Source organism: Camelus dromedarius, chromosome 34, assembly GCF_036321535.1.
Source record: "Camelus dromedarius isolate mCamDro1 chromosome 34, mCamDro1.pat, whole genome shotgun sequence".
Taxonomy (NCBI): domain Eukaryota; kingdom Metazoa; phylum Chordata; class Mammalia; order Artiodactyla; family Camelidae; genus Camelus; species Camelus dromedarius.
In genome coordinates this window covers 4,129,839-4,156,929 of record NC_087469.1, presented here as the reverse complement: position 1 = coordinate 4,156,929, position 27,091 = coordinate 4,129,839, and the positions used below count along the sequence as shown (strand labels likewise).

At 38.9% G+C, this 27,091-nt stretch overlaps 1 protein-coding gene across 4 annotated transcripts in view; it reads left to right on the top strand.

Moving 5' to 3' along the window:
- Nucleotides 1-361: 361 nt before the first annotated feature.
- The window catches only part of ALG9 (ALG9 alpha-1,2-mannosyltransferase), a 78,953-nt gene continuing 52,223 nt past the window's right edge, over nt 362-27,091 (top strand). For 3 of the 4 annotated variants that reach the window (XR_010378897.1, XR_010378898.1, XM_064482033.1), the window contains exons 1-9: nt 362-567; nt 1,484-1,622; nt 2,592-2,726; nt 7,924-7,994; nt 11,399-11,487; nt 13,340-13,475; nt 16,449-16,536; nt 16,733-16,838; nt 24,870-24,992. Coding sequence is in view for 2 of the 4 variants with exons in the window: in XM_064482033.1 (XP_064338103.1) it covers nt 437-567; nt 1,484-1,622; nt 2,592-2,726; nt 7,924-7,994; nt 11,399-11,487; nt 13,340-13,475; nt 16,449-16,536; nt 16,733-16,838; nt 24,870-24,992 (1,018 nt within the window). In the remaining 2 variants the exon portion in view is untranslated. Of the gene's footprint in view, nt 568-756; nt 1,037-1,483; nt 1,623-2,591; nt 2,727-7,923; nt 7,995-11,398; nt 11,488-13,339; nt 13,476-16,448; nt 16,537-16,732; nt 16,839-24,869; nt 24,993-27,091 lie in introns of those variants that run through there. The other variant, XM_064482034.1, reaches the window with a different exon arrangement.

The window sequence follows — 27,091 nt, the reverse complement described above, 5'->3', positions numbered from 1 at the left end:
GCCATTATGGCTTTGTCTCTCTGAAGCAGGCTGTCCCTGTCACTCACCAAAATACAGAGGACAAGGTGTCAGTGACCTTTAAAGAACTTCCTCTTTGTGCTGTCTTTTAAACCGGGGAGCTGAAGGAGGGTTTTGGTGGGAAAGTGGAGAATGCTGAGAAGTGAAGGAAGAGAGAGTTGGAGGGAGGGATGCCCAGAGTTACAAGTGTGTGGAAGGGGTGGCTATGACGGTAAAAGCCAAGTCTCCGATCGCATTTCTTTTCTACACGGAAACGGAGTTTGCTGCAATTGGCCCGGGAACGCTATCATTTAGGTTTTTTTCTGCGCATGTCGAGGTCTTTTGTCCCTCGGCGGACGCCGTTTGCCAGCCTAGGCTATGTCTCCGCGCTCGTCGCCTCCGTAGGGTGCCGGGTTCTACCTTGCTTCCCAGGCTCGCCATGGCGAGCCGAGGGGCCCGGCAGCGCCTGAAGGGCAGCGGGGGCAGCGGCGGGGACCCGGCCTCGGCCGCGGACAAGCTGCGGGAGCTGCTGTGCGGCCGGGAGGCGGGCGGCGCGGAGCCCCGGCCCGAGTAGGTGTGCGGGCGCGGCGGGGGCGTGGCCGGGCGGCGGGGGGCTGCGCCCGGAGGGTCTCGCCCGCCCGGTGCGGGGCTGCGCCGGGCCCAGCCTCCCGGCCCGCCTGCCTGGAGGGCCCGCAGCCTCTCACCCTGGTCGCTCTGCTCTTCCTGGGCGGGTGGGCGTTCGGTCTTTGCCCGCCTTAGATTCGATCCCCCGGCTCGGGTCCCGTGTCGCTGGTGAAGAAAGCCTGGAGTGCGGGTCTGTGAGGCTTCCGGCCCAGGCCTAGAGTGAGCTGGCGTCGTGGCTTTGGAGTTGGCAGAGCCGCCGTGGGAGACGTTGGCAAGAGCAAAGAATGTACCTCTTCGGCTGTCCCTCACAGCTTCCTTCATCTCCCACCAAAGTCCCGACCCTTTACCCTTCAGTGTGGGCCCCCCAACCTCCCGCACCAGCCGCCACGTCTCTCCCCGAGCCCGGGGGCTGCAGGTTAGGACTGCATTAGGGAGCTGTCAACAAACGGAATTGGAAGAGGAGATGTACCTCGCACATGTCAGGCCCCTGTGTATTTGAACAGATGGCGAAATGAATAAAGCCATGGAAAGTAACGACCTTGTTAAGAGAGGAAAGAAAAGGCAAACGAGAGCTTTGTCGCTTTCAAATGAGCGAGTGGTTGACTCGGGATAAGCGGAGTGTCAGGGATGCAAAGAACTAAAGTGCATGAGTTAGCTTACACCTTAAAAGTAGGAAGGAGTGATTAAGGTTTTGAAGGTCTTAATTCGTTCCTTATTTATAATACTCGCAACAACTAACAGTTCACTCTTTGAGGTGACTAATTCAAGTACTTTGATGTCTCTTGCCATTGTTGTCATTTCTGTCTAGTTTTAGTCCTTATTAGCAAGTCCTTCCTGACACGTTTTTTCTTCTTCTGAGCAGGTTATCTGGGAACAAAGCAGGACAAGTCTGGGCACCTGAAGGTTCTACTGCTTTCAAGTGTTTGCTGTCAGCGAGGTTATGTGCTGCTCTCCTGAGCAACGTCTCTGACTGTGATGAAACATTCAACTACTGGGAACCAGTGGGTTATTTCTTTAATATTTCTTTTTTTCTTGTTTTGTTCTTGATTTCACTGCTTGGGACTTTATTATTAATCAAGATACAAATAATATACAAGTGTGACTACTAGTAAAATAACTATTTTCACTTTCACATTCTAAGCTGATGATTTACCTACTATTGAGGGGTATAGGAATCTGGCTGTTTTACAAAAAGGTGTAATTTGTAATTTTCTTCAAAATTTTTAAAAATAGAAATAATACATTGAGGTAGTTTTAAAATATTAAGTAGTAAAGGAAGAGCAGTAGCTCCCTGTTCCATTTCTCATGTCCAAATCCCTGGCCCCAGCGCAACCACTTTATTTAAACTTTTGAAGTTTTTTTTTGTTCTGATGTTTATTGAGATAAACAATGTTACTAAGTACTGTGCTTATACTGCAAAATTTTGGGGGGGGAAGGCAATTAGATTTATTTATATTTATTTATTTATTAATAGAGGTACTGGGGATTGAACCCAGGACCTTGTGCGTGCTAAGCATGCACTCTACCACTGACCTAAACCCTCCCTGCATACTGATATTTCTTGACTTAGAAATTTATAAGTCTGTTGAACTTCCTATTATAGAAAATTCAGGGGTGAAATTTTCTAATTTTTTTCTGAGCATAAAAAAATAAATAATGCTTAATGTAGGTAGTTTAAGGAAAATCTAAGATTTAGTGTTTTGGCTAATGAGTATGAAAAAAAAATGGAGGGTAAAATTCAAGCTTTCAGTGTTGACCAAACAGTAATCTTGTAGGTTTTATAATGTCTTAATGTTTTCAGTATTGCGTCATTTTGATTCTTATCCAATAGTTGTAAATCTTGTTGTGAATTTCAGCATTTTTGTGTACCTTTGTCTCACTAATATTTTTGCTTAGAAACTTCACCTGCATCCTCTTAACAAGGATTTTTGGCCAATATAACCCTGAATCCATCCGTTTTGTACTTTCAGACACACTACCTCATCTATGGGAAGGGATTTCAGACTTGGGAATATTCCCCAGCCTATGCCATTCGCTCCTATGCTTACCTGTTGCTTCATGCCTGGCCAGCTGCATTTCATGCAAGAATTTTACAAACTAATAAGGTAAGGACAGGCCAACCTGGAAGCAGTCACAATTGATCAAGAGACGGTTGAGTGTCTGGAACAGTTTTGTGAAAAGGACAAAATAGATTGATAGTTCAGAGGGGACTTTTTTGGAAGAAGGATTTTTTTTTTTAATGAGTTTTAAAGATTTATTATGTATTTATTTTAAAATATCGTATTTTTAAAATTGAAGTATAGTTGATGTACAATGTCATATGTTACAAGTATACAATATAGTGATTCACAATTTTTAAAGGTTATACTCCATTATAGCTATTATAAAATATTGGCTATATTCTCTATGTTGTATAATACGTCCTTGTAGCTTATTTTATACCTGATAGTTTATACCTCTTAATCCTCCACCTCCATCTTGCCCCTCCCCTCTCCCCACTGATAACCACTAGTTTCTTCTCTACATTGAAAAACAATCTTTTATTCATTGATTATTCCACAAGTATTAATGGAGCAACTTCTATTTGGTAGATGGTTTGTGTTGTGGATATAACAATGACCAAATCTCTGCCCTCATGGAATTTATAGTCTAGTGAGGATGATGAACATTGAACAAGTAATTATAAATGCAGTGGGTCTTGGAGGAAATTTGACTATGATGTGTTTTAGCATGGATTTTTTGGGTTTGTCCTGTTTGGAGTTTATTCAGCTTCTTGAATTTTTAGGTTTATGTCTTTTTCCAACTTCGGGAAGATTTAAGCTTTTTTTTTTAGTACTTTTTCAGTCCTGCCCTGTTTTTCCTCTCCTGGGATTCTAATGATATGAATGTTAGCTCTTTTATTATAGCCCCTGAGGGTCTCTTTATTTCTCTCTTCCAGTCTATTTTCTCTGTTCAGATTGAGCAAATTCTAATCTGTCTTCTAGTTCACTGATTCTTTCTTCTGTCTCCTCCATTCTAGAATTGAGCCTATCCACTGAGCTTTAATTTTGGTTGTATTTTTTCAGTCCAAAAATTTCCATTTGGTTTTTCTTTATATCTTCTGTTTCTTTAGCTAGACTTTCTATTTCATTTGTTTCAAGCATGTTCTTGATTGCTTATTAAAGTTTATTAAACTTATTATTAAACTTATTTAAGTTTTTATAATGGCTTCTTCAGAACTTTGTAAGATAATTCTAATATCTCATCTTGTTTTTGGTATCTATTGATTGACTTTTTCCTTCAGCTTGAGATCTTTCTGGTTGACAAGTCATTATCAGTTGAAACTTGGACATTTTGGGTATTACCTTATGAGATTCTGGATCTTATTCAGGGGCCCAGCGTGCTGTCTACACCATTCTGCTTCTCTTATTTAAGCTTCTCTTTTAGCTGGCTTCTTTTGATACTACTCACGCAGAAAAAGGAGAGGATTCTCCACCTGATTACTGCCAATAGGACTAGAAGTCCAGGTTACCCACTAGGCCACCACTGGTATCACCCTAGTGGGCAGGGTTGAGGCACCTCATTACTGCTGTGTTTGGGGGAAGCAGAACTCCAGGCTGTCCAAGTGGTCTCCGCTGACCAGTGGTGTGAGAGGGAGCTTGTTATCACTGGCTCAGAGTCCTTGCCTTCTACTGGACCTCTGATGGCATGGATGGAGGTGGAGCTATGTATTTTTTCTGGGGTGCTTGGCTGGAGTAGAGTGGTTATTGTCTGAAAGTTTTTTGTCTAGCTAGGCTACCCCTTTCTTGGACTTCTTGCCAGATAGAGCTGATTTTAGTTGGTATTTTTTTGACTGTGCCCGTTGGCATTTCTAGCTGCCAACTTCTTTAGCTCCAAGTCTGTAATATAGAAGTTGAAAGGAAAAACCCAGGGAACTTACCACCATGTTGTTCCTCAGGTCCCAGAGTCCCTAGCCAATAGATTTGATGTTGGAAGAGAGAATGAATAGTGGATTGGATTAAATTAGACTGAGAGATAGGAAGAGGCCAGATATAACACCTTGTAGGCTTTAGGCAGTTAGGCATTGTTTTCAAAGTGCATTGTGAAGCCACCAAGTTTTTAGACAGAGGAGAGACATAATTGTATTTGCATTTTAGAATAATCAGAAAGGTAACACCTGTAGAAAGTGATAGAACTCTGTCACTCCCTTCCCTAACTAGTATCTCATTTCTGACTTTTTGAAACTTACTTATCAGAGGAAAGATATACAGGATGAGGAACTTAGTAGAGAAATAATATTCAGTGCTTAAGATTTTCATTTCCACTTGGATATCCACTGTCACTTCAAATTTGGCATATTCAACACAGAATTTTTCCTCTTAACATCAGTGATACAAACAGCAGGCAAAACAGGAATGAAAATTTCCCTTCTCTTGTTCTTCCTGTCTTCTCCCTTTTAGTTTCTGCCAGTGGGAGCCACGTGGCAAGGGGGAATTGTAGGTGATAGAGTCGCAGCATCGTAATGCTGAGTAGAGAAGGGTGGGTTGCTGCTGAGTCAATATGGTAATAATTGGCACCCCTCGTGATGGTTACCTTTCCAACTTCTTGCTCCCCTAAACAAGAACAGCTTTGTTTTGTCTCCCTACGGATTGGAGTGTGAATTCCTCTGAACTGTACTCTCAGGACTGGGATCCACGGGCTACTTAATTTCATGGAGCACTGCCAGATCACTCTCCAGAATGGCTATTCAACTTTATACTCCCTGCAACAGTATTTGAGGTTTCAGCTTCCTAACATCTCCTGAGCACTCGATATTTCTGACTTTCTCACGTTTGCTCTTTTCATGTAGGTGAGATGCTTTCTCATTTTAATTGCATTTCTCTGACTGCTAGTAAGGTAGAGCATTTCTTTGTATGTTTATTAGTCATTCAGTTTTCCTTTTCTGTGAATTTCCTTTTATTATTTTTATTATTATTATTATTATTATTTTTTTTTTTTTAATGAAGGTACTGGGAATTGAACCCAGGACCTTGCGCATGCTAAGCATGTGCTCTACCGCTGAGCTATACCCTCCCCCCTGAATTTCCTCTTTATATCCTTTGCCTGTTTTTCAGTTGGATTTTCTGGTTTTCTCTTCTGATTTGTAGAAATTCTCAATAGTAACCCCTTGTAAGTTTTAGGTACTGGAAATCCTTTCTCTAAGGCTGTCACTTCTCTGTTTCCTTTGTCTGTGGTTCTTTGTTGAACAGAAATCCTTAATTTTGATAGAGTCAAACCAATTAGTTTTTCACTTATGATTGGTGGGTTTTGTGTCTTGTTAAAAGAAATCCTTCCCCACAGGTCACAAAGATATTCTTATGTATTTTTTTCTATTAACTTTATAATTTTATCTTTTACATATAAGGCTTTAATTCATTTGAATTTTATTTTTTATAAATTGTAGAAAGATTCAGCTTTATTTTTTGCTATATGGTGAACTAGATTTTCCAGACTACCAGTTAAATAATTTAGCCTTTTCTTTCTGATTTGTGATACCATCTCTTTCATACATCTCATTCCCATATATATGTTTCTGGCCTTTTTAGTCTATGTCATTGGTCAGTTTGCCAGTGAGTATCATATTGTTTTTATTACAGCTTCATAATGTGTGTTAATATTTGGCTGATGAATTTCTCACTTTATCTATTTTAAAATTTGTATTTGAAAAATCATTTTAGAATGAGTTTGCCCCTCTCCCAAATTCTGGTAGGTTTTGATTGGAGTTGCATTGACTTTACATATTAATATGAGAATCAGTATTTTTACAGGGTTAAGTCATTCCATCCTTAAAATGATATATTTATCCATTTAGTCAGGTTTTCCATGACTTTTAATAAAATTTAAGGGATGTAGCCATTTCAGGCTTATCTAATCTTTGATAGGATAATGCTTAGATTTTTTTTACACTTTTTGTTACTGTTATGAATGGTGTCTTATCTTCTGTAACTTTTTAGGAGGTTATTGTGGAAATAGAGGAACACAGTTGAGTTTTGCTTTTTGATCTTAATCTAAATCTCACTAAATTTCCTTATGTGTCAATGGTTTGTCAGATGAATCTCTTGGATTCTCTTTAATCTGTGTATATAGAGTTTAATTTCTTCTGTTCTGTTCCTTACACTTCATTTCTTTTTTGTGTCTTTTTGCACTGACCAGACATCCAGTTACTATGTTGGGTATTAGTTGCCATGAGGACATCACTGTTCTGCTACAATTGTCCCAGTACAAGTCTTATATTAACTCATGTTGATTTTTAACTTTCTAAATGTGTTCTTGTATTCTCCCCAACCAGATGAGGAGTCCTTAAATGCAGACACTTTGAACTCAAGTTATCTGTATTCTTAGTAACATCTAGTAGAGTGCTCCATGCATAGTAGATTTTCAGTGCCTTTTTATTGAATTAATGAATGAATCTGGGCATTTGCTGATCACTTGATTGAATTCTTTTTGGAATTTTTTGGTTATGTGATGAAAATGGAAAATATTTTTAAGTTATATGCAATAAAATTAATCACAGAATGTATTTAAATAATGCTTATATTCTAAGGTATTCAGTGCTCCTAAACATACTGGTATACTGTAGTATAAAACTATTCTATACGATTCCTATTATTTTGTTATTTTTAGTTTTAAAATTCATGTTCTTAAGTATGAAATTAATAAAACCACATCACAGATATTTGGAAGATAGGAGAAAATTATGCACCTAAGTCCCGCTAGTCTGATATAGCCACTTTTACCATTTTATTTCTTTTCAGTCTTTTCTTATACTTCTGATTTCCATAGCTGTGACTCCAATGTGTAAATAACATTATATCATGCATTTTCATTTCATATTTTGTAATAATAATTTTTAATAATTATAGTTTGTTGTTATAATTGTCTAAGGAATCCTTATTGAATGAATGAGCTTTATATCATAAGAATTTTTCCACTGTCTTTGTAACCATAAATTTTAATATCTCTATCATAGTCTGTGAAATAGATACAGCATAATTTAACCATTTCCCTGTAATTGAACATTTTGTAGTTTTTAAAATAGTTTTTACTAAATTTGTAGTGCTGCAGTTAACATTTTTTATCAATAGAATGTCTGGCCTGGAATCAAAGAAGTACATATACTGAATTTCAGAATATGAAAATTTGCATGGTTCTTAATACATGTTGCTTTTCAAAAGGATTATACCAGCTTACAGTTATTGATAACAAATGAGAGCGGTTTAATCTTTGAGAGTTTTTCTAACGTGTGTCTGTGACTTCAGGTTTCTTGTTCTGGGTTTCTTTCAGATTATTGTCTTTTACTTTTTACGATGTCTGCTGGCTTTTGTGAGCTGCATATGTGAACTGTACTTTTACAAGTGAGTATGAAAGCTCTGCGTCTAAAAGTGCAAGGAGGAAGCCCCATGTAGCATAGATTATAGCAGGATGCTCCGTGCGTAGTAGGTTTGCGGCACCTTTTTATGGAATTAATGAGTGAATCTTCATAAGTAGTGTTTAGAAATAGAGAACACTTTCCTTCTAGCTCCTAATATTAAATCTAAAGTGCAGTTTATGGTTTGAAACAGACCAGTGGAAGGGACTACTTCTAATTATCTTTCTTTCCTGAGATAATACATACTGTATCTGCGTATTATTGATTTTAATTCTGTTAATATATGTCTTACTGGCCTTTTATGTGGTAGGATTTGGCAGATCCCCTTCTTTTTGATCCTAAGAGATAGGGTCTTGGTTTACGTCTTCCCCCTTGGAGCTTAGCTGACAGGGGATTATTCCCAGTGTGGGACTCAACTGCTCTTGTTCGCACCCACTGCATTCTCTTTCACCAAGTACCTACTGGTTGATTGAATATTAGTCGTAGTATTAAGTAAGCATTTAAGTGTTCCAATAATAAAAAATAGCTACCTTTTTTGCATGAAACCTAACAAACATCTTATTGTAATAATGCTTCAAGAGGTGTTTGGATTTAATAATCATTGTTTAAAGTCTTCCCACTGCAGAACAGCCAAAATGTCAGGTAAAAAAGTTCTTTGGCCTTGACTCTGAGTGGAAGAGGGAAAAAGAAATCCAGTGCCTTTGAGGATTATTACCTTAAGTTGACCTTCATATAAGTTCAGGACTGAATTCAGATCACCCTCAGGGTCCAAGTTGAGCATTTATTTTAAATTGTTCTAGCTTGGTAGTGTCTCCAGGCATCTTGTAAAAAGAAATGTAAAATTTCTCTAGAGAAGTAGATTCTTAACCCAGGTGTCAGAGAATTACCACAGATAAAGTTCTGGTGAACAAGAAATTATAATGATATATATATAATTAAAATAAATGACAAAGCACAGAAGGAAGCATGACATTATGAGTGAGAGCCAACAGAGGTAACAGTCAATAGAAAACTGACCTGTAAAACCTCATTTATTAGGAATTATTAAAATAAGAATATAAAATAACTATATTCAATATTTTTAAGGAAATAAAAGAAGGAATTGAAAACATAATAAATAAAGAACTAAATCAGTAGAGTAAAAAGGAATTTACAGAATGGGAGAAAATATTTGTAAACCGAGATTCCAATAAGAGGTTCATTTCCAAAATGTACAAGGAACTCCTATAATTCAGTAGTAAAAAAACCTAATAATCTGGCCAACAGGTATATGAAAAGATGGTTAATATCACTAATTATCAGGGAAATGCAAATCAAAATTACAGTGAGATTACTTCATACCTGTTAGAATGGCTCTTGTCTAAAAACAAAGATAATAGGTGTTGGTGAGGATGTAGAGAAATTGGAACCTTGGTACACTATTGGTGGGAGTGCAAAATGGTACCACTACCATGGAAAACAGTATGAGGTTCCTCAAAAAGTTCAAAATAAAACTACCATATGATCCAGCAATCCCACTTCTGGGAATTTATGTAGAAGAATTGAAACCAGGATCTCAAAGTGGTATTTGCACTCCAGTATTCATTACAGCGTTATTCACAATAATAGTTGGAAACAACCTAAATGTCCATCAACAGATGAGTGGGGAGAAAATGTGGTGTATACCTACAAAGGAATGTTATTCAGTGTTTATAAAGAAGTAAATCCTACAAATGTGACAGCATGGATGAACCGTGAGGACATTGTGCTAAGTGAAATAACTAGTCACAGAAGGACAAATACGGCATGATCCCGTTTATATGGGGTTTCTAAACTAGTTAGACACATGTAAGCAAATGGTCGAATTGCAGTTGCCAGGGTTAGGGGCAGGGGGAAATGGGAAGTTGTAATTAATAGATACAAAATTTCACTTATACGATATGAATTAGCTCTGGAGATCTGCTGTACAGTATTACACCCGTAGGTAACAAAACTGTATTTTACACTTAAAACTCTGTTAAGAGAGTAGGTCTCATATTAAGTGTTCCTACCGCAATAGAATAAAAAAGATTAAAAGAAAGAAAAAACAAATGTGACTACAAAAATGACCAGGCAGATTTGAAAAAGAACCAAACAGAGCTTCTAGAAGTGAAGATTATAATAATCAATATTTAAAATTCAGTGGATAGTTTAAACAACTGATTAGACACTGCTAACAAGTAAACTAGAAGATTGATCTGAGGAAATTACTAAGATTACAATATAGAGTGACAGAAAAAAAATGGAAATATAAGAGAGGTTAAGAAATGTGTGTGATAGAGTTGAAAGAGCTGATATACATCCAGTCAGACCTAGGAGATGATCGAATAGGGAGAGGCAGTATTCTGGAAATTTTCCAGAATAGATGGAAAGAGATGCTAATCCACAGGTCCAGGAAGCGTAACATATCCTGAGCTGGAGAAATAAAAAGGAATTAGTGAAACTTTAAAACACCAAGAACGAAAAAGATCTTACAGGTTGACAGAGGGCTGATATAATACCTACAAAAGAGTGTTAGGCAGTTACACTGACAAAAGTCCTCTCAAAAGCCAGAAGACAGATAATTAATATCTTCAAAGTGCTGTGAGAAAATGACTGTCATCCTAAAGCTGTAAACCCAGCTAAATCACACTTTAAGACCAAGAGCTAAATAAAGACTTTCCAGGCAAAATATAAAGAAAGAAAAATCAAACAAAAAATGGAATTTAGCACTAAAGAATCCTCACTAAAGAAGCTTCTAAAGGATATACTTAGGAAGATACAAAATTATTTCAAAAGAAGCTTTGAGATGCAATAAGCAACCCAAGTGAGAAAATAGTTAACACGTGGTTATGTCTGAACAATACTGACTAAATAAAGCAATAATCTAGTTCATTTCATTTATGATTTCACTTACAGAGTTAAAAGAGCCTTCAAGACAGAAGTAAAAGGAGGTGTATAGCTGCTTAAGTTTGAGAAACACCGACTTAGACCACCACTTATCAAAACTTCGGTGTGTGTCCTAGTCTTTGTTTTCTGATGATGTATCTAGACCAGGGTACCACTGCTAGTGAGTGGAAGGGTCAGGATTTGAACCTGTGCCCATCTGAGCCCTGTGGTTTTCCCACTACATCAGGCTGTTTTCCTGTTGATGTTAAGTATAATCTAGCCCAGAAAGTATACATTTCCTCTTAGGTAGAGAGCTTCAGTCCTGTGTAAAGAATAAGAATGGCTTTCTTACGCACAAGAAATTGCTAACAAACCTTCTGAGATAGTTCTGTATTTGACTTTAGATCTTCAGTGTTCTCTGTGCTGCAGGCATGTTTTTGTCCTTTGTTTTGAAATTTCCATCCCTGAGATTTGCTCTGCTGACAGTCTTTGTCTTTGTCCTAGGGCTGTGTGCAAGAAGTTCGGGCTGCATGTGAGTCGAATGATGCTAGCCTTCTTGGTTCTCAGCACTGGAATGTTTTGCTCATCATCAGGTAGGTAAAAGAGCAGGTTCACTGGGCATAACAGGTTCGCTGATATCTCACAGTTGCATCAAGCAGAAGAACTTGTCCAAATGTAGGTTATATTTGTATAGCATGTCAGTCATTTGCAGAGTCCTATTATTTACATGATCTTGATTGACCTTTGCAACAATCCTGTGGTGTAAGAGAAATATGTTCTCATTTTTGCAGGTAGGGCACTGAAATCGCTTAGCAAAAGGCAGAGAATTCATCAATGGTAGAGCTGTTATTTACATCAGCTTGCTTTCTATTACATTTTTGTATTTTTTATGACTGTGAGGCTGAAAAAGAGGCATCCACTGCCTCTCTTTGCTGTTGGGGGAAGGAAAATAATTTTGTTATTTTGCCCAGGGAAGCTCTTTATATCTAAAAACCCTGATCTTGATGGTTCTATCTTATGCCAGTTGTTTGCAGTGGAGTCTATAAAAGTATACATCTTCTGATAGGCTTTTTAAAAATTTTACAGTAAGCTTCTGGAAATGTAGAATAAAATCCTTAATCTAGAGTGGTGGCTTTCAACTGTGCCATTGAACATTTGTGTTCTATAAGCTGAGCCAAAGTGGCCTGTTGCCAAAAGGTAGCCTGTTTCCAATTATCCAGAAAAGTTCTTACTAGATAGAATTAATATTAATTTTTACTTGGGTGTACCAGAATCTAGTATGCACACTAAATATACACAAAAATAGTAACTAGCAACAAAGTATATATATATTTTTCCTTCACTGACTGTATCAAACTCCAGGTTGTTCTGCAAAGACCTCAGGGCTCCACGCCTGAGTAACTTTGAGAGCCACTGTCCTAAATGAGATGTGCTCTACCCTCTGAGCTGGCACAGACCCCGGGTTCCTCTGCTCCCCTGTCCTCTGCATTGGCGGCTGGAATTGACAGCTTTGGATGCCAGCGATGTTATTTAGCATTTATCTCGGAAGGTTGTACCTCACATTTTTTGTAGTTACTTTACTGCTCCTAAAATTGATTCTTATATGAGAGAGATACCTGGGAGTATCTTTAATGTTATCATTTCAGTTGAGGGTGTTAAGGCACAGAGAAGTTAGAGGTGTCCTGTGATACAGAGCCTCTGAACCCTTCGCTGAATTTCTTAAATCGTACTACCTGTTCAGTGTGGTTGCTTTTGGAGTTGGTACTGATTTTTCCTCCCTAGTGCTAGATGATGCACGTAAAAGGCAGGGAAAGGCAGATCTGCGTGCATTTTTTGTGTTGAGTTGTTAGAAACACCTTGAACACCTGAAGGTGGTCAGTCCTCTGCTCTATACAACAAAGTTATGCTTGATGGGAATAATTAGGGAGGCATCTGAAGGCCAGACTGTCTCTGTCAGTGGATGCGGATGCAAAGCAGTGCTGCCATCGAACATTTGGCCCTTGAGAAGGCTTCCTAGAATTCCCATGGGGTGCAGGTTGGTACCGGGACAGTCTTGGAAGACTGTCAGAAGGTAAACTTCTTCACAGGTTGTTAACAATGGCTCTAAGTTTCGTGAAGCGTGTTTCCTGTCTGGGGAACCTGGAATTCTGCAAGTTTTGTATTTGGCCTACAGGCCAGGAAATAAATGACATGGTTGGCATTGTGTAATTGGGTGACACATTGGTATGTAAAAAATAGGAGTGAGAAAATAAGAAAACCATGAACTTCATTTTTTTTTGGAGTATCACTTTATTCCCCATTTCTAAAATATGCATTGCTTAAAATATTTTCCTGGTTATTGACATTTTGCAGTGTAGGTGCATTTTCAATAGTTGATACCTTATAAGTCTCAGTCTCTTGTCCCTTCCCCCATCCACTTATTTTTTCATTTCTTTGCTCTTGCAGCATTCCTTCCTAGCAGCTTCTGTATGTACACTACCTTGATAGCCATGACTGGCTGGTATATGGACAAAACTTCCATCGCTGTGCTTGGAGTAGCAGCCGGGGCTATCTTAGGCTGGCCGTTCAGTGCGGCTCTTGGGTAAGAAAGTAACGCAACTTTATCATTGGGCATATGTCAGTCTTAATGTTAGGTTATCTCCATCTTCTCCGGATAGGACCTAAGTTACAGGAGTTACTTATACAAAGATTCTGGGAAATGGAAGACTATTTCCCTTAGTGCTTCTTGTTATGATTAATTCTGGTAAGAATGGTGACTGTTAAGCATCTACCATGTTAGGCACAGCTAAACCCCTTAGGAACTTTATCCCCAAACCTTACAACTCCGCAAGAGAAATACAATTGCTCGTGCTTTATAAGTGAGAAAGGAGACTCTGAGAGGTTTTGAGTCATTTGCCCTTAAGATTATGTTTGCTTGTGGATGCAGACTTTCTGACTCCACGGCTGATGGCTTTTGCACACTGTTCCACCCTGTGCTGTGCATTTTCCCAGCCACCCAGGCTCAGAGTCCGAGTTTCCTTTCAGTCCTTCTTTCTTGCCTGCAGCATCTTTTTTTTTCCGAGTTCCGTAGTATCTCTCATTCCTTTGGTACTTTTTTGTTTCCACAACTTACACTCCGGTTTGTGCTGTCCTAACCTCTTCCTGTACCTCTGGTAATTTCAAAAAATGTATTAGTTTGATATTAAGGTTATCATAGTAATATATCTTTATTATTAAAAAAAAATACTACCAGATTGTATGAGGTGAAAAGAATTCTTAGTTCTCTTCTCCCCTAACTCAATCTTTAAAGGTAGTCTCTGCTAATAGCCTTATATATATATCTTTCCAGAAATTGTCCTTGTGTGTATAAATGCACACACATTTTTATACATACATATGTAAATTCTTAAAACAAATAGAATTATTCTGTGCATATGTGTATCTTCTATTGCGCATTGATTTATATTGTTCTTTGTATCAGTTACATAACATTCCATTATCATATGGCTGTCCATAATAGGTTTAGCCATTGCCTTATTGGTAGACATTTGGTTTTCAGTTTCTTTGCTGTTATACACACTGCTTCAGTGAACATTTTTGCACAAATGTCTATACGCTTGTAGAACTTTTATGGGATAAACTTTTAGAAGGGAGTTACTAAGTCAGAAAATAGACATTTAAAATTTTCTTAATTGTATTTTAAAGGCTGGTTTCCCCACTTTCAGTCTCATCTTCGATTATATTCTGCATTTCATCCTCAAATTATTACATTTCTCAAGATTTTGTGTGAGGCCCTTTTCTATACTTTCTGCACAAGAAGGTCTCTCAACCATCTTGGTGATTCCTGTATCTTTATGTCTGGTCTCAAGCTTCACTCAATTATTCCAGGCTTGCCCACTGCTCCATGTCACAGAGGCTGGCTGGCTGCAGCCTGTGGTCCAAATCCAGCTGGCCTGTTTTTGTACAGCCCAAGAACTAAGAACTGTTTACATTTTTAAAGGGTTGTTAAAAAAACAACACACACAGAGAAGAATACGCAACAGAGACCATGTGTGGCCAGCAAAGCCTAAAATGTATACTGTCAAGTCCTTTAAATAAAGCTGACCCCTCCTCGATGGTGTCTAAACTTCAGTGTGACTCACAAAGCCCTGGTCTTCCATTGTTTGTACCCTCCAGCCTCCTTTTGTCAGTTCCTCTGTTCCTTCTGCTTTCTGCTCCATCTAATTGCGCTCCATCAGCTCCTCAGGTACCTCTGCGTGGCACATTTTAATTAGTCTGCCTTTCGCCCAGATGCATGATTTCAGGCTCACAGTTAGTCAGTCAGCTAGCACTCTAGCATCACTTATTGATTACTTTGTGCTAGGCACGGCTGATATTGTGATGAATGAAACAGCTATGGTTCCTGCTGTTTGGGAGCTTACATTTTAGTAGGAAATACAGACATTGAACAAGTCATAAAAAGTGAGATGACTTATCAAAGGAGAAGTACAGGTGCAGTGGAAGGGTAGCTAGTTGGGGAGACAAAAACTGAAAAACACAGAATGTTAATGCAAAATTCAGGTGATAGAATGTGGAAGTTGACATGATAGAAGAGATGTCCTGTGACAGCACGTTGTGGTTGGCATCTGGGTGGATTCTGTGTAGGTAAATAGACTGGTATGGGAGGGAATTCCCTGGGACAGGAGCATGAGGAGAGGCTCTGTCTAGTGTCCTAGGTTAGGAAGTCATGGATGTGAAGGCGAGTGTTCAGACACCAAGAGCTGAGCACCTGCTGAGAAAATGAGTGTAAGGAAAGAAAAGTCAAAGCTTGCTTTTGGGAGATACAACCACGGGAGGGCACAGCACGGGGGAGGGGCAAAAAGAAGCCCAGAAAGGAGCACTAAGGAAAAGACCAGAAAAGAACATCGGAGCCAGGGAGTCTAAACAGGAAGGAGCAGATGCTCTGTGCCAAGTGCAGCAGAAAGACAAAGGGAGATGAAGCTGGTGGAAAGTTACTGGGTCTGGCTGCGGAGAGATTCCTGGTGACCATAGGCTATTAATAGCTCAATGCTATAGGCCTCAAGGAAGAAATAGTGAAGGCAACACACGTATGCCACTTGCTTGAGGAATTTAAGTGAAAAGAGGAAGAGCCCATGGTGTTGGAAGGGGATATAGCAGAACAGAAGTGAAAGTTATTAATGTTTTATTACTAAAATCTTAATAACAAGTTGCGGAAGGGAGAAATCAAGATTGATTTATTTGCAGGGTGGGAGTAGGGCAGGAGAGTACATTTACTTACGACTAATATATTTTAAATGTCCATTACACATAAATCCATATAAAATGAAGCTCATTCCAGAAGCTAAATATTTATATTTCTTATGCATTGTGGGATGCATCACAGTCTGGTGGGTCCTGTGAAGAAATCACATTTTTATTTTTAAGAGGACATCCTTTCACATACCACTTTTTTCCCTTACTATAATTACTCGAGACATTTTAGTCTCAGTTCAGCAAGAGGTATGTGTGAATCTGATCTGTTGGACTCTGTAGTCTCAGTATTTAACTCCCTACTTTCTATTTCTCTGTTAAATAGTTTACCTATTGCCTTTGACGTGCTGGTCATGAAACACGGGTGGAAGAATTTCATTAATTGGTCGCTGGTTGCCCTAATGCTCTTTCTGGTGAGTTTTCTTTCTTTCTTCCCTTTTTTTTTCCCCCTTGTTCTGTTCGAAAGTTGCAATGAAAATAACTTCTGCCGTGGAATGGAGAACATTAGGAGTTGATTGTTTTTCATCCTGAAGTTTATCCTATTACCGCCATGAGAATGTTTCCAGAGCAGAACTCTACAATTGCTGTGTATTTTCTGCTCTGTTCCAGGTGCCTGTGGTGGTCATCGACAGCTACTATTACGGAAAGTTGGTGATCGCACCACTCAACATTGTTTTGTATAATGTCTTTACTTCTCACGGACCTGATCTCTATGGTAAGGCCTTGTGAAATCTGGAGAATGTTTAGGAGGTAGCTTCATTTGCCTCAGCCTTGAAATTTTAATTCAGTTGCCTCATTTTATCAAATATAGCATCTCTTTGCTGGCAGTCTTCTTTTCTTATTAAAAAATAAATGATATTTGGACATAGCACAGTGATGCTATGGAACCACTAAATATTTTTCCTTGGTTAATGTGATATTCAGATTTGGGATTCTGTTAGTCCTACTCTCTCTCTCTCTCTTTTTTTTTTAAATTATTTTATTATTTTTTAACTTTTTTTTATTGAGTTATAGTCATTTTACAATGTTGTGTCAAATTCCAGTGTAGAGCACAATTTTTCAGTTATACATGAACATATATATATTCATTGTCACATTCTTTCTCGCTGTGAGCTACCACAAGATCTTGTATATATTTCCCTGCTATACAGTATAATCTTGTTTATCTATTCTACATATGCCTGTCAGTATCTACAAATTTTGAACTCCCAGTCTATCCCTTCCCTCCCTCTCCCCCTTGGCAACCACAAGTTTATCATAAGTTTATATTCTGTCTATGAGTCTGTTTCTGTTTTGTATTTATGTTCTTTTTTTTTTTTTATTCCACATATGAGTGATCTCACATGGTATTTTTCTTTCTCTTTCTGGCTTACTTCACTTAGAATGACATTCTCCAGGGACATCCATGTTGCTGCAAATGGCGTTATGTTGTCATTTTTATGGCTGAATAGTATTCCATTGTATACATATACCACAGCTTCTTTATCCAGTCATCTGTTGGTGGACATTTAGTCTGTTTCCAGTCCTCCTCTCTCTTACTCTCAGTTTTGAGTAATGGGAACTCTGTTGCGTTTGCCATGGCTTTTGATGCTACTCTTTTTAAAGTGTTACTTTTTTCTCTTTTCATTGGAAAATCAATATGATAGCAAAAGTAAGAAAATTAAAATATTCATAATCCCATCATCCTCCCTCAGATGGCTATTGTTAACACTCTGGAATATATTCGTCCACACATTTTCTTTCCATATACACATTTTGTATTACTTTTTCTTTCTTTAATTTGCATTACGTCGGTACTGTGCATTAGAGAAGAAAGTTTGGAAAATCTGTAGACAAAATGTAGCAAATGGGGGTGGGGTCAGCACAAGGAGGTGGGTAGTTTGGCCAGTTTAGGGTTCAGAGGGGGAAAAAAGGAATGCCTTTAGTCTGGGGTAGGTTCTCCAATTTCCGTCCATCTCCACCCTTCCTCTGATGCCTTTCTCTCAGCTAGTCTTCTTTTTTTTTTTTTTTTTTTGCCAGCCAGCCAATGAGCCTGTTTTATTTGGCCCCTGGGGGCATTTGAGTTGGTGACCACGAAGGGGGATGAGCTAGAGATCTTTCTGATCAGATTAGCCAAGTCAGTAAACATTTTATGAGACAGTTTATCATGAACATAAATGTAGTTTCTTCTGCCTTAATCTTTGAAGGTCTTAGAGCATTCTGTATGTGTGATTGTCTTGGGGCTCTGCTTTGAAGCAGGTTAATGTTATCTCTATCTGTGTCTCTTAGCAATTTAAACCATGCCCATCCTTTTTCTGTGCCACTTTGCCAATAGAACCAACAAATTGAATGAGCATATTTAAAGGAAGTATATGAATGAAATTTAATTGGGCCTCCTGGGATTTGGGGAATATTGTCCTTTTAGATGGCAGTGATAGGTTAAAAATAAACTATTTTGTTCAGTGAATTGAATTTACAAACTGCATGGCTAGAGAATAATTGCTAAGTGAAGGAATTTTAAAAGTCTCCTTTATGAGGCTGTAAGGTCCCCAAGGATATGAGAAAAAGCTCTACCTTTAATCTTTTGCCTCTAGATGTCTCTCTTTAGCTAGGAGGGTTGGCATGTTTTTAATGGCCCCTTGTTTTAGTTTACTTGTAGAATTGTTTTGGATTCTACAAGACAGTAGAAGGGGGGCTGTGCTCCTAGAACCAGGTTGCACATTAGAAATTGACTTATATGGAACCTATTGTAAACAGAATATCCATTATATATGGGTGAATAAATTGTGTTAATTTGAGTTTAATTTTGAAAAATTGGTTCTCTGCCTTTTAAATGAGTTCTTGCATATTGATACTCTGACTGCTGATTTATAAAGCTTTGTATGAAAGTATGTGAAAGTTACATGGTTTTTGTAGCTTGATGAGATTTTTACATCTCAAAATAAGCAGATTGGTAGAGAGAGTAGGAGAGAAAGAACAAATTCTGACTGAAGGTTATGTTTCTAGTTTAGCAGTGGGTAGGTCAGGGACCCCTGTGGTAGGTTTTGGGATCCAGCAGAGCAGTGGCCAGTCTCTCCCTGGATGTTGGCGTGTACTATTCATTTCAGCCAGTGTTTTACTGGGAGGAGTCTCTGGGGCTCCGTTCTGCCTGCTTTAATGAACCCAGGTTAGGGTTTTGCTATTTCGGATGTGCAGGAACTGATCACTTTCCTAGTGACAGAAAAGGCTTTGTTGGGCCAGAGGGAATCACCCATCATCCTGGGCATCAGCAGGACTGGTGCAATGCTGTGGTCAGCCAGACTGTAGGAGCTGTTCCTTGATGGTAGAATTCTTGCAGTTTTACCTCATAATTGAATCTGACAATTTTTCAGGGGTGTCTTATTTCCATGGTAACTGCTTTTTGCTTTAGCAGGCTTGCAGAGAATACTTCTTCAATCTTAGGAGTAGGTAGTCTTTGTGTATTCGAAGCCTTCAGTAAAGATTTCTCATGAGTGCATGAAAGAGTGAACAAATTCTGGGGTATCCGTCAGATGACCTCAGTGCCCTGATCACTACTGTGTCCTAGGACTGTTTTGTTTGGACCTGTTGTGGTGTGCTAGTTGGGATTATCTTGATACCAAATAAGAATAATAGAGATAAAAGTTATACTTTACCATTGTCAGCTAATTTTATTGTAATTGTTGAGTCCATTCAGTAAATATCAGAGACATCTTTTTTTTTCAATTGAAGTTACAGTGCGTCAGTTGCTGGTGTACAGCATAATGTCCCACCAGAGACAGATGCTCTGATGCTGTAAAACTGTCGAGCGGTGAGACAGTGTGTCTTTTGTCATGCAGGCTCCAGCTCTTTCACTTGTATGGCGTTATTTCACTTTTTGGCATTATTTTGACTGTTTTGTAAGTGTCACCTACTTCAGATGCCTCAGTAGCTTTGGTAGGCACGTAGTTTTTTATCTGAAAATTAAAAATGCATTGTGCTGATGGTTTTTGCATACCTGTCTTAGTGCTGTTTCTTACATATAAGCCTATAAATATTTTTTTAATTACTTTTTTTTTTGCAGGGGGGAGGTAATTAGATTGGTTTACTTATTTATTTTCAGAGGAGGTACTGGGGAATGAACCCAGGACCTCATGCATGCTAGGCAAGTGCTCTACCACTGAGCTCTACCCTCTTTCCTATAAATACTTCTTGAATGAATGGATAAATGACTTCAGTTAAAGAAACACTGAATACATTGCTTTTGAGCATTTATCATATGTTCCCATAGAATTTGCTGTCTAATAGTAAGGCTGCAGACATATGACTGGATACAGTCCAGTGTATTATGTGCTACAGTGTGGGAATCATAGGAGTAAGTCCGTCTCTTGGTATTGGGAAAGACTTCTGGGAGGTGGCAGTCCTTGAGGTGAGCCTGGAAGGAAGAGTAGGAGTTTGCCAGGTGCATCGCAGAAAAACAGACTGTCACAGGCTGCTGAGACAAAGAGATTGAACACAATATTTAGGCTTTAAAAACCTAAAGTAGTTTTACAGCATTAGCTGAATTTTAGGTAGGAACTGCACAGGCACGAGCAAGATCATTTCAACCTCTCCACTGTGATTGTAAAAATATACAGATGGCCCCCAACTTACGACAATTCGACTTAACAATTTTTTGCCTGAACGATGGTGTGAAAGCGGTGCACATCCAGTAGGAACTAGACTTCACATTTAGAATTTTGATCTTTTTCCAGGCTGTTGGTACGTGGTGTGATGTCTCTCGTGGTGCTGGGCCAGGGGCAGCTCCCAGTCAGCCACTCTGTCACCCGGGTAAACAACAGAAATACAACAACCGTTCTGGACCCACACGACAATTCTGTTTTTCATTTTCAGTATAGTAGCCGATGAATTATATGAGACAGTCAGCACTGTATCATAAAACAGACTTTGTGTTAGGTGATTTTGCCCAACTGTAGGCTAATGTAAGTGTTCTGAGCACGTGTGAGGTACGCTAGGCTAAGCTATGATGGTCTGTAGGTTAGGTGTATTAAATGCATTTTTGACTTACAACATTTTTAGTTTACAATGGGTTTATCAGGACAAAACCTCATCGTAATTCGAGGAAGATCTGTAAATACTTATTCTCTCTATTGTTCCCAGTTTTCAAAGGGCCCATTCTATATTTTCTTGGCCAGAAAACATATATTAATGACGCACTGCAGACCTGAGCTGACTCTTGTCTTCTGAAGCCAGGGGAAGGAAATAGTTTTTCACAACTATTAATTGTTCGAGGTAAAGAGTACTTGGCACTTAGGAAGTTTAGAGTCGTGTAGACATAAAACTGCAAAGTCGTTGGCGAAACTTCTCTACAGGTCAGAGATCAAGAGGTGAAATTTAGTGTTGCAAAAAGGAAAGTCACTGGTCTTGGCACTGATTTTGCCTCTTACCCTTGTAACATTTCGAGTTGTCTGGTGTTGAGGTTAAGTGTTTTTGTGTGGCAAGTGAACAACAGCTCTCTGATGAGGAGTACACAGTCCCGGGGAAGGTACAGGAGGACAGGTGTGAGAAAAAATGCTCTTCCCTCAAAAGTAACAGCAGGTCTACTCAGGGATGTGATCCCTGCCTGTTTGTGTGTTTTATCAACTCTTCAGATCACTGGACAGGAAATTTCAGGAGGTTAAGGCTAATGCCTTCTATTAAAAGGCCCACAGTTTTCCATTCTTGCAGCAACAGAGGACGAAGCCCAGAGGAGCCTTTTGATGCCTTCCTAGGGCTGACTGCCAGCCGGAACTGTTCTAAGGCCTTCCCTCTTTTGTTAATCATTTCTCTTCAACCTTGATGGCTTTTCCCTCTTGGTGGTGCAAATTTGACTTTTATAAGGATGACTTACTATAATTTGGTTCCTAGAGTTCTGTAAAATTATAGGACTAGAAAATGGTTCCCCTTCATTCAGCCTATGGAACAGTAAACATTATCCCTTCTTCTTTTAGCATCTTTGAAAGCTCCCTTTAGCTCATTTGGATGAGAGGAATTGAGGCACTTTCCATAAAGAGGGAGGTAGGTGAGTCACTCGCTGCGAAGACCCTGCTTCCAGCCTCTTCTTAGATTTTGCACCAGTTAAATGCTTAGCTTGTCATTCTGACATATTTTTCTACATAGTTCAGCTTTGATACTTTCTGAGAGCAGCATTTAGTATCTCCCTGGAAAGAGATAAAAAATTTTACTCCTTTTCCTTTTAAGGGAAATGCCTCGTCAAGTAGGGGAGGACACTGACTAACAGAAGCCACAATTTTTGTCCCCTTTCGCCCTTGTTTTTAAGACTGTTGTCACTTTGAACCTTCCTGACTCTTGGCTTATCCCCCAATTTTTGCCCCATCCTTCAGGGAAGTAGCAGTCTATTATGAAATGTTCACAGCCTAGCTATGAACTTGATCCTAATACGTAAAAATAAGTGAGTTTGCCAACGTTAAGGTTTTGGCTCCACGTCTCTGAGTATAGTATACCTCAGTAAAAAGATAGTCAGCCCGAACAGAAGGGCATAGTAAGTTGTGGTAGAGACAGAAGAACACTAAAGTGCTTTCCTGAAAAAATAATATGTATTTGCAAGGACCAAAGAGAATGAGGCTCTTTTCTGTTGATGTTTAGCATTTGAAATAGATGATATAAAAGGTGACCCTCCCCTGGTTTTCACTAGTCACTCTGGTTTTTCTTCTGAGGCTCAGATTTTCAGAATTTTGTAAGGAAAAAATGGGGGGTTAAGGTTGACAGCACTGCCCCCACACTGGCGGTCAGGAGAGGATTGTGCAAAAAATGTACTCTTCTCTGGAAACTGGACTCCTACAGAACTCAATTTAGGGAATGTATTATAAGATAGTCACTGAAATCCAGAGAAGACATATATTTCTGTTTTGAAAATAAAGCCATCCATTAGTTTTCTGTAACCCAAAAGGGTATTTGTAAAGACTATAAGACACTAATGTCTCTAATGAACTTGGCCTGGAACAGAACCTCTGTTCCTGAACAGCCCCTGTCATTGTATTTAGACAGGAAGGAAAGAGCTTTCCCGAAAGGTGACACAGAATTGAACTTGAGTCCTTGCTAGGGTACTCCCCTTCCCCTTACTCCTCCCCTAAATGTTTCTCGCATTATGGGTTTGGTTTCTAATCTTATTTTGCTGTGCAAGCTGCAAAAATGTCAGACTTTTCTGACTATTCCTCTGCCTTCTGATTACCCTTTTAAGCAATGCTGATTGCAGGAAATTGCTGTGGTGCAAGGCGGGTGTCACAACACACAGTGATTAGAACCCGCATGTGTCATTCACGGCCTGATTGAAGTAATCACATGGAGGGGAAGAGCAGATGAGAAACCTGCTAAATATGCAGAGGGGGCTGTTTCTCATCATTTGAGTTTAAGGATTTGGAGTTAAAGAATCAAAACTTCTGTGAGTAAGGCTTATGTTTTCAGTCATTTTTCTTTCTTTCTTTTTTGCTTTTTTATTGAAGTATAGTCAGTTTACAATATCGTGGCAATTTCTGGTGTACAGCATAATGTTTCAGTCTGAATCGACAAAACTTCTGAGCAGGGTCTGGGTCTCTGAACATTGTTTTCCTAAGGAAAACAAGTTGTTGCTTTTTACTGAACACAGGTGCCCCATATGCACACTGTGGAATAGTGGTTGAACATGTCAAGAAAGATACTAGAATGTAAATAGGATAAACATATGGCAAGAAAATGAGGAAAGCCCTAAGAGCTCAGTCCTGCAAGGCTGCACCCCCCGCCCCCACACCCCACTTTGGATGCCAGTTGAAAATCTAGGTTGTCATCGGGGCTTCTGACTGACCAGCTATGGATTGGAAATTCCAACAGCCGCCACCTTGGGTTCAATTAGTTTGCTAGAGTGGCTCCCAGAACTCAGAGAAACATTTACTTACATTTACCAGTTTATCATAAAGGATACTTAAAGCATACAAGTGGATACCAGATGGAAGAGATGCATAGGGCAAGGTGTGTGGGAAGGGCTCAGAGTTTGCTCTCTGGGTGTGCCACAGCCCTCGTGTGCTCCTCTACCTGTTCGCCAACCCAGAAGCTCTCTGAACACTGTCCTTTTGGGGTTTTATGGGGCTTCATTACATAAGCATCATTGGCCATTGGTGATTCAACTGTACTGGCCAGTCTCTCTCCCCTGGAGTTTGGAGTCTGGGAGTGGGCAGGGGTTAAGGGGATGACAGGACTGAAATTTCCAGTCCTTATTTCATGAAGCTGGTTTCCATAGCAACTAGTCCCCATCCTTAGATTACCTAGGGGCTTTCCAAAGTCTCCTGATTAACATAATAAAAGATGCCTTCATCACTCTCATCACTTAAGAAATTACAAGGGTAATTTTTGGAGCTCTGTACTAGGAATGGGGGTGAAGAACAAACATACATTTCTTGTTATGAATCACAGTATCAGCACTAAGCTATTTATATTATTTGGTTGTTCTGGAAAGTATTAGTCTCATTTGGGCAGGGCAATTTGGGCTAGACACTGTGGTCAGTATAGAAAATGCAGCTAAATGTTTGAGACTTGATTTCTTTCTAAAGCATTTCGACCAAACCCATTGTCTTCCTGCCTTCTGTTCTCGTGCTTCCTGTGTGTGGCTGAGCACGGAAGGGGAGTGGGCTTGTGGACTGCCGTTCACGGGAGGCCTTGGACCGTCAGTATCACTTGAATAAAGAACATTATGAGTCAAGCCCTGTGATAGGCATTGGAGGCATCTACTAATAACTTCTTATCTCTTTGTCACCCTCAGGCACAGAACCCTGGTATTTCTATTTAATTAATGGATTTCTGAATTTTAATGTAGTGTTTGCTTTGGCTCTCCTGGTCTTACCACTGACTTCCCTTATGGAATACCTTCTGCAGAGATTTCATGGTAAGTGGCATGATGATGATAGATTTGGGGGAAGAAAGAGAAGTAACAGTGTATACCAAGAATCTACTTATTTTATTCTCCATTTTCTTTCTACGGAAATGGTTGGCTTATTGCATTTTCCGTCTGTGTTTGTAGATTATTTAACCTATGTGAAGATTTGGTTAGTAATTGCAACAGAGGGAGGAGATTTATATTCCTTTAAATGAGAAGTCTGTATAATTTACAGAACCACCTTGCGAGGCAAAACGTTTATAAAATCTTGGGAGATAAGCCTATTTCAGTCTTCTGGTTTTGTTTTGTTTTTTTTAAAGAAGTGTGTTAACATGGCAGATTGCTAAGCTAATCAGTGCTAGAGGCAAACTTTCTTTGGGAAATCACTTCAACCAAAAATTTGAAAACCAAACCATATAGAGATTTCCCCCAAATCTGATGCTTGCTCTGTGTTGCCCAGTGCTTCCTCAAGTTGTCATGGCTCTGGATATACAGTGCCCATAGTTTCTTTTGTGGAAGACAGATTTGAGCAGAAATTCCTGTGAGTTGTGGAAAGAGATTTAATTTCAGACTTTGTAGTCTAATTTGGATGCCATATGATCCCTGCATACCAGTCCCCATCCTGCTTTCCTACTACGTATGGTTTATAAAGAGTTCACTGTGTTATAATAGGAGAACAGGAAAACAGCCTTCAGGGTCACTTTTGTGTTGCTTTAGGACTTTTGTTTTAATATAACCATGATGCCATTATCCTAATAAAATTAACAGTGATTCCTTAATATCATCTTATACCCAGGTAATATTCAGATTCCTATATGGTCTGAAAAATAGCTTTTTACAGTTTTTTAAAAGCAGGATCTAAATAAACAAGAGGCATATACTGAATTTGAGGTTATGTTTCTTTGGTTTTTTAGAGATTTCCCCCCTCACCTTTTTTCTCCTAAAGTTTTCTGAAGAATCCAGGTCTTCTGTCTTGCATAGTGTCCCACATTTGGATTCAGCTGTTTGTTCCCTTGAAGTATTATCTCACTCCTCCATTCCTTGTAGTTCTTAAGGATCACTTTTTCTTTTTTGGAAAAGTAACTTTTTTTCTGACTATAAAAATAATTCATGCTCGTGGAAAATTTAGAAATGCTTGTGACATAAGTATAAAGACAGTAAAAATAAAATAAAAACAGTATATTGCTGTTCTCCAAAGTACGAGTCCAATTTTGACTTAAGAATATGTAATGTACCCACGTGTCCATCTACTGGAAAATGAGTACTTTCTGGTTTTTCTTAATATTTTTGTATATTTTATAATAGAAAAAATACTTTTTTAAAAGAAAAATTGTTAAAAAAATAAAAATAATAAAAGAGAAAACATAAAAAAAATAAGTAAGCAGAAAGGAAATTTCCCATTATCTCATCATACATTTTATAGAGGACATTTCAAAAATTTAGGCCATTTTTAAAAATGTATTTTTTAGCCTTTAAGATACAGAAGAGGAAAAGATTGTTTACTTATAGAAGAATAGATTTTTTTTTTTATGATTAAGAAAATTCCAACCTAAAATGTAAAGTTTAAATCTTACATTATAGCCTAAAATATCATGGTAAAATCTTAGAGTGAAAAGTTTGAAAGGTAAGCTTGTTATTGCAGCTCAGGAATTTTTACCCCCGAAGAGTTTCTGCAGAAGCACAGATAACTGAGGAACAGTAACCGAGGCATTGCTACTGTGGGGTCTTCAATGACTGCCTGATCTTTTCATCTAAACTTGCTCATTGTAGACATAATGGACACCAGGGGGCGCTGTCTGCCTACCATTGGCCGGTTTGCTTTGCTCATTATCACTAATACAAGCGCAGTAGGGGATGCCTTCACTGTGGGTTGCAGGCTTATCTCTCAGTGTTCATATGCCTAACCACAGGAACTTTCCAGCAGGTGCTTGGGTCTTAGTGTTCATTAAATTCTTTTCATTCTTTCACATGCTTTAAGTACATCTTGGCTTTAATTTTGAGATAGAGTGGGTGGGTATTGCAGGAGAGAAGACTTGATCAGTAAGCTCCCTTTAAAAGTGTTTTTATATTTGCTTTGATAGAAACTCTTTGTCATTTGTAGCTTGACA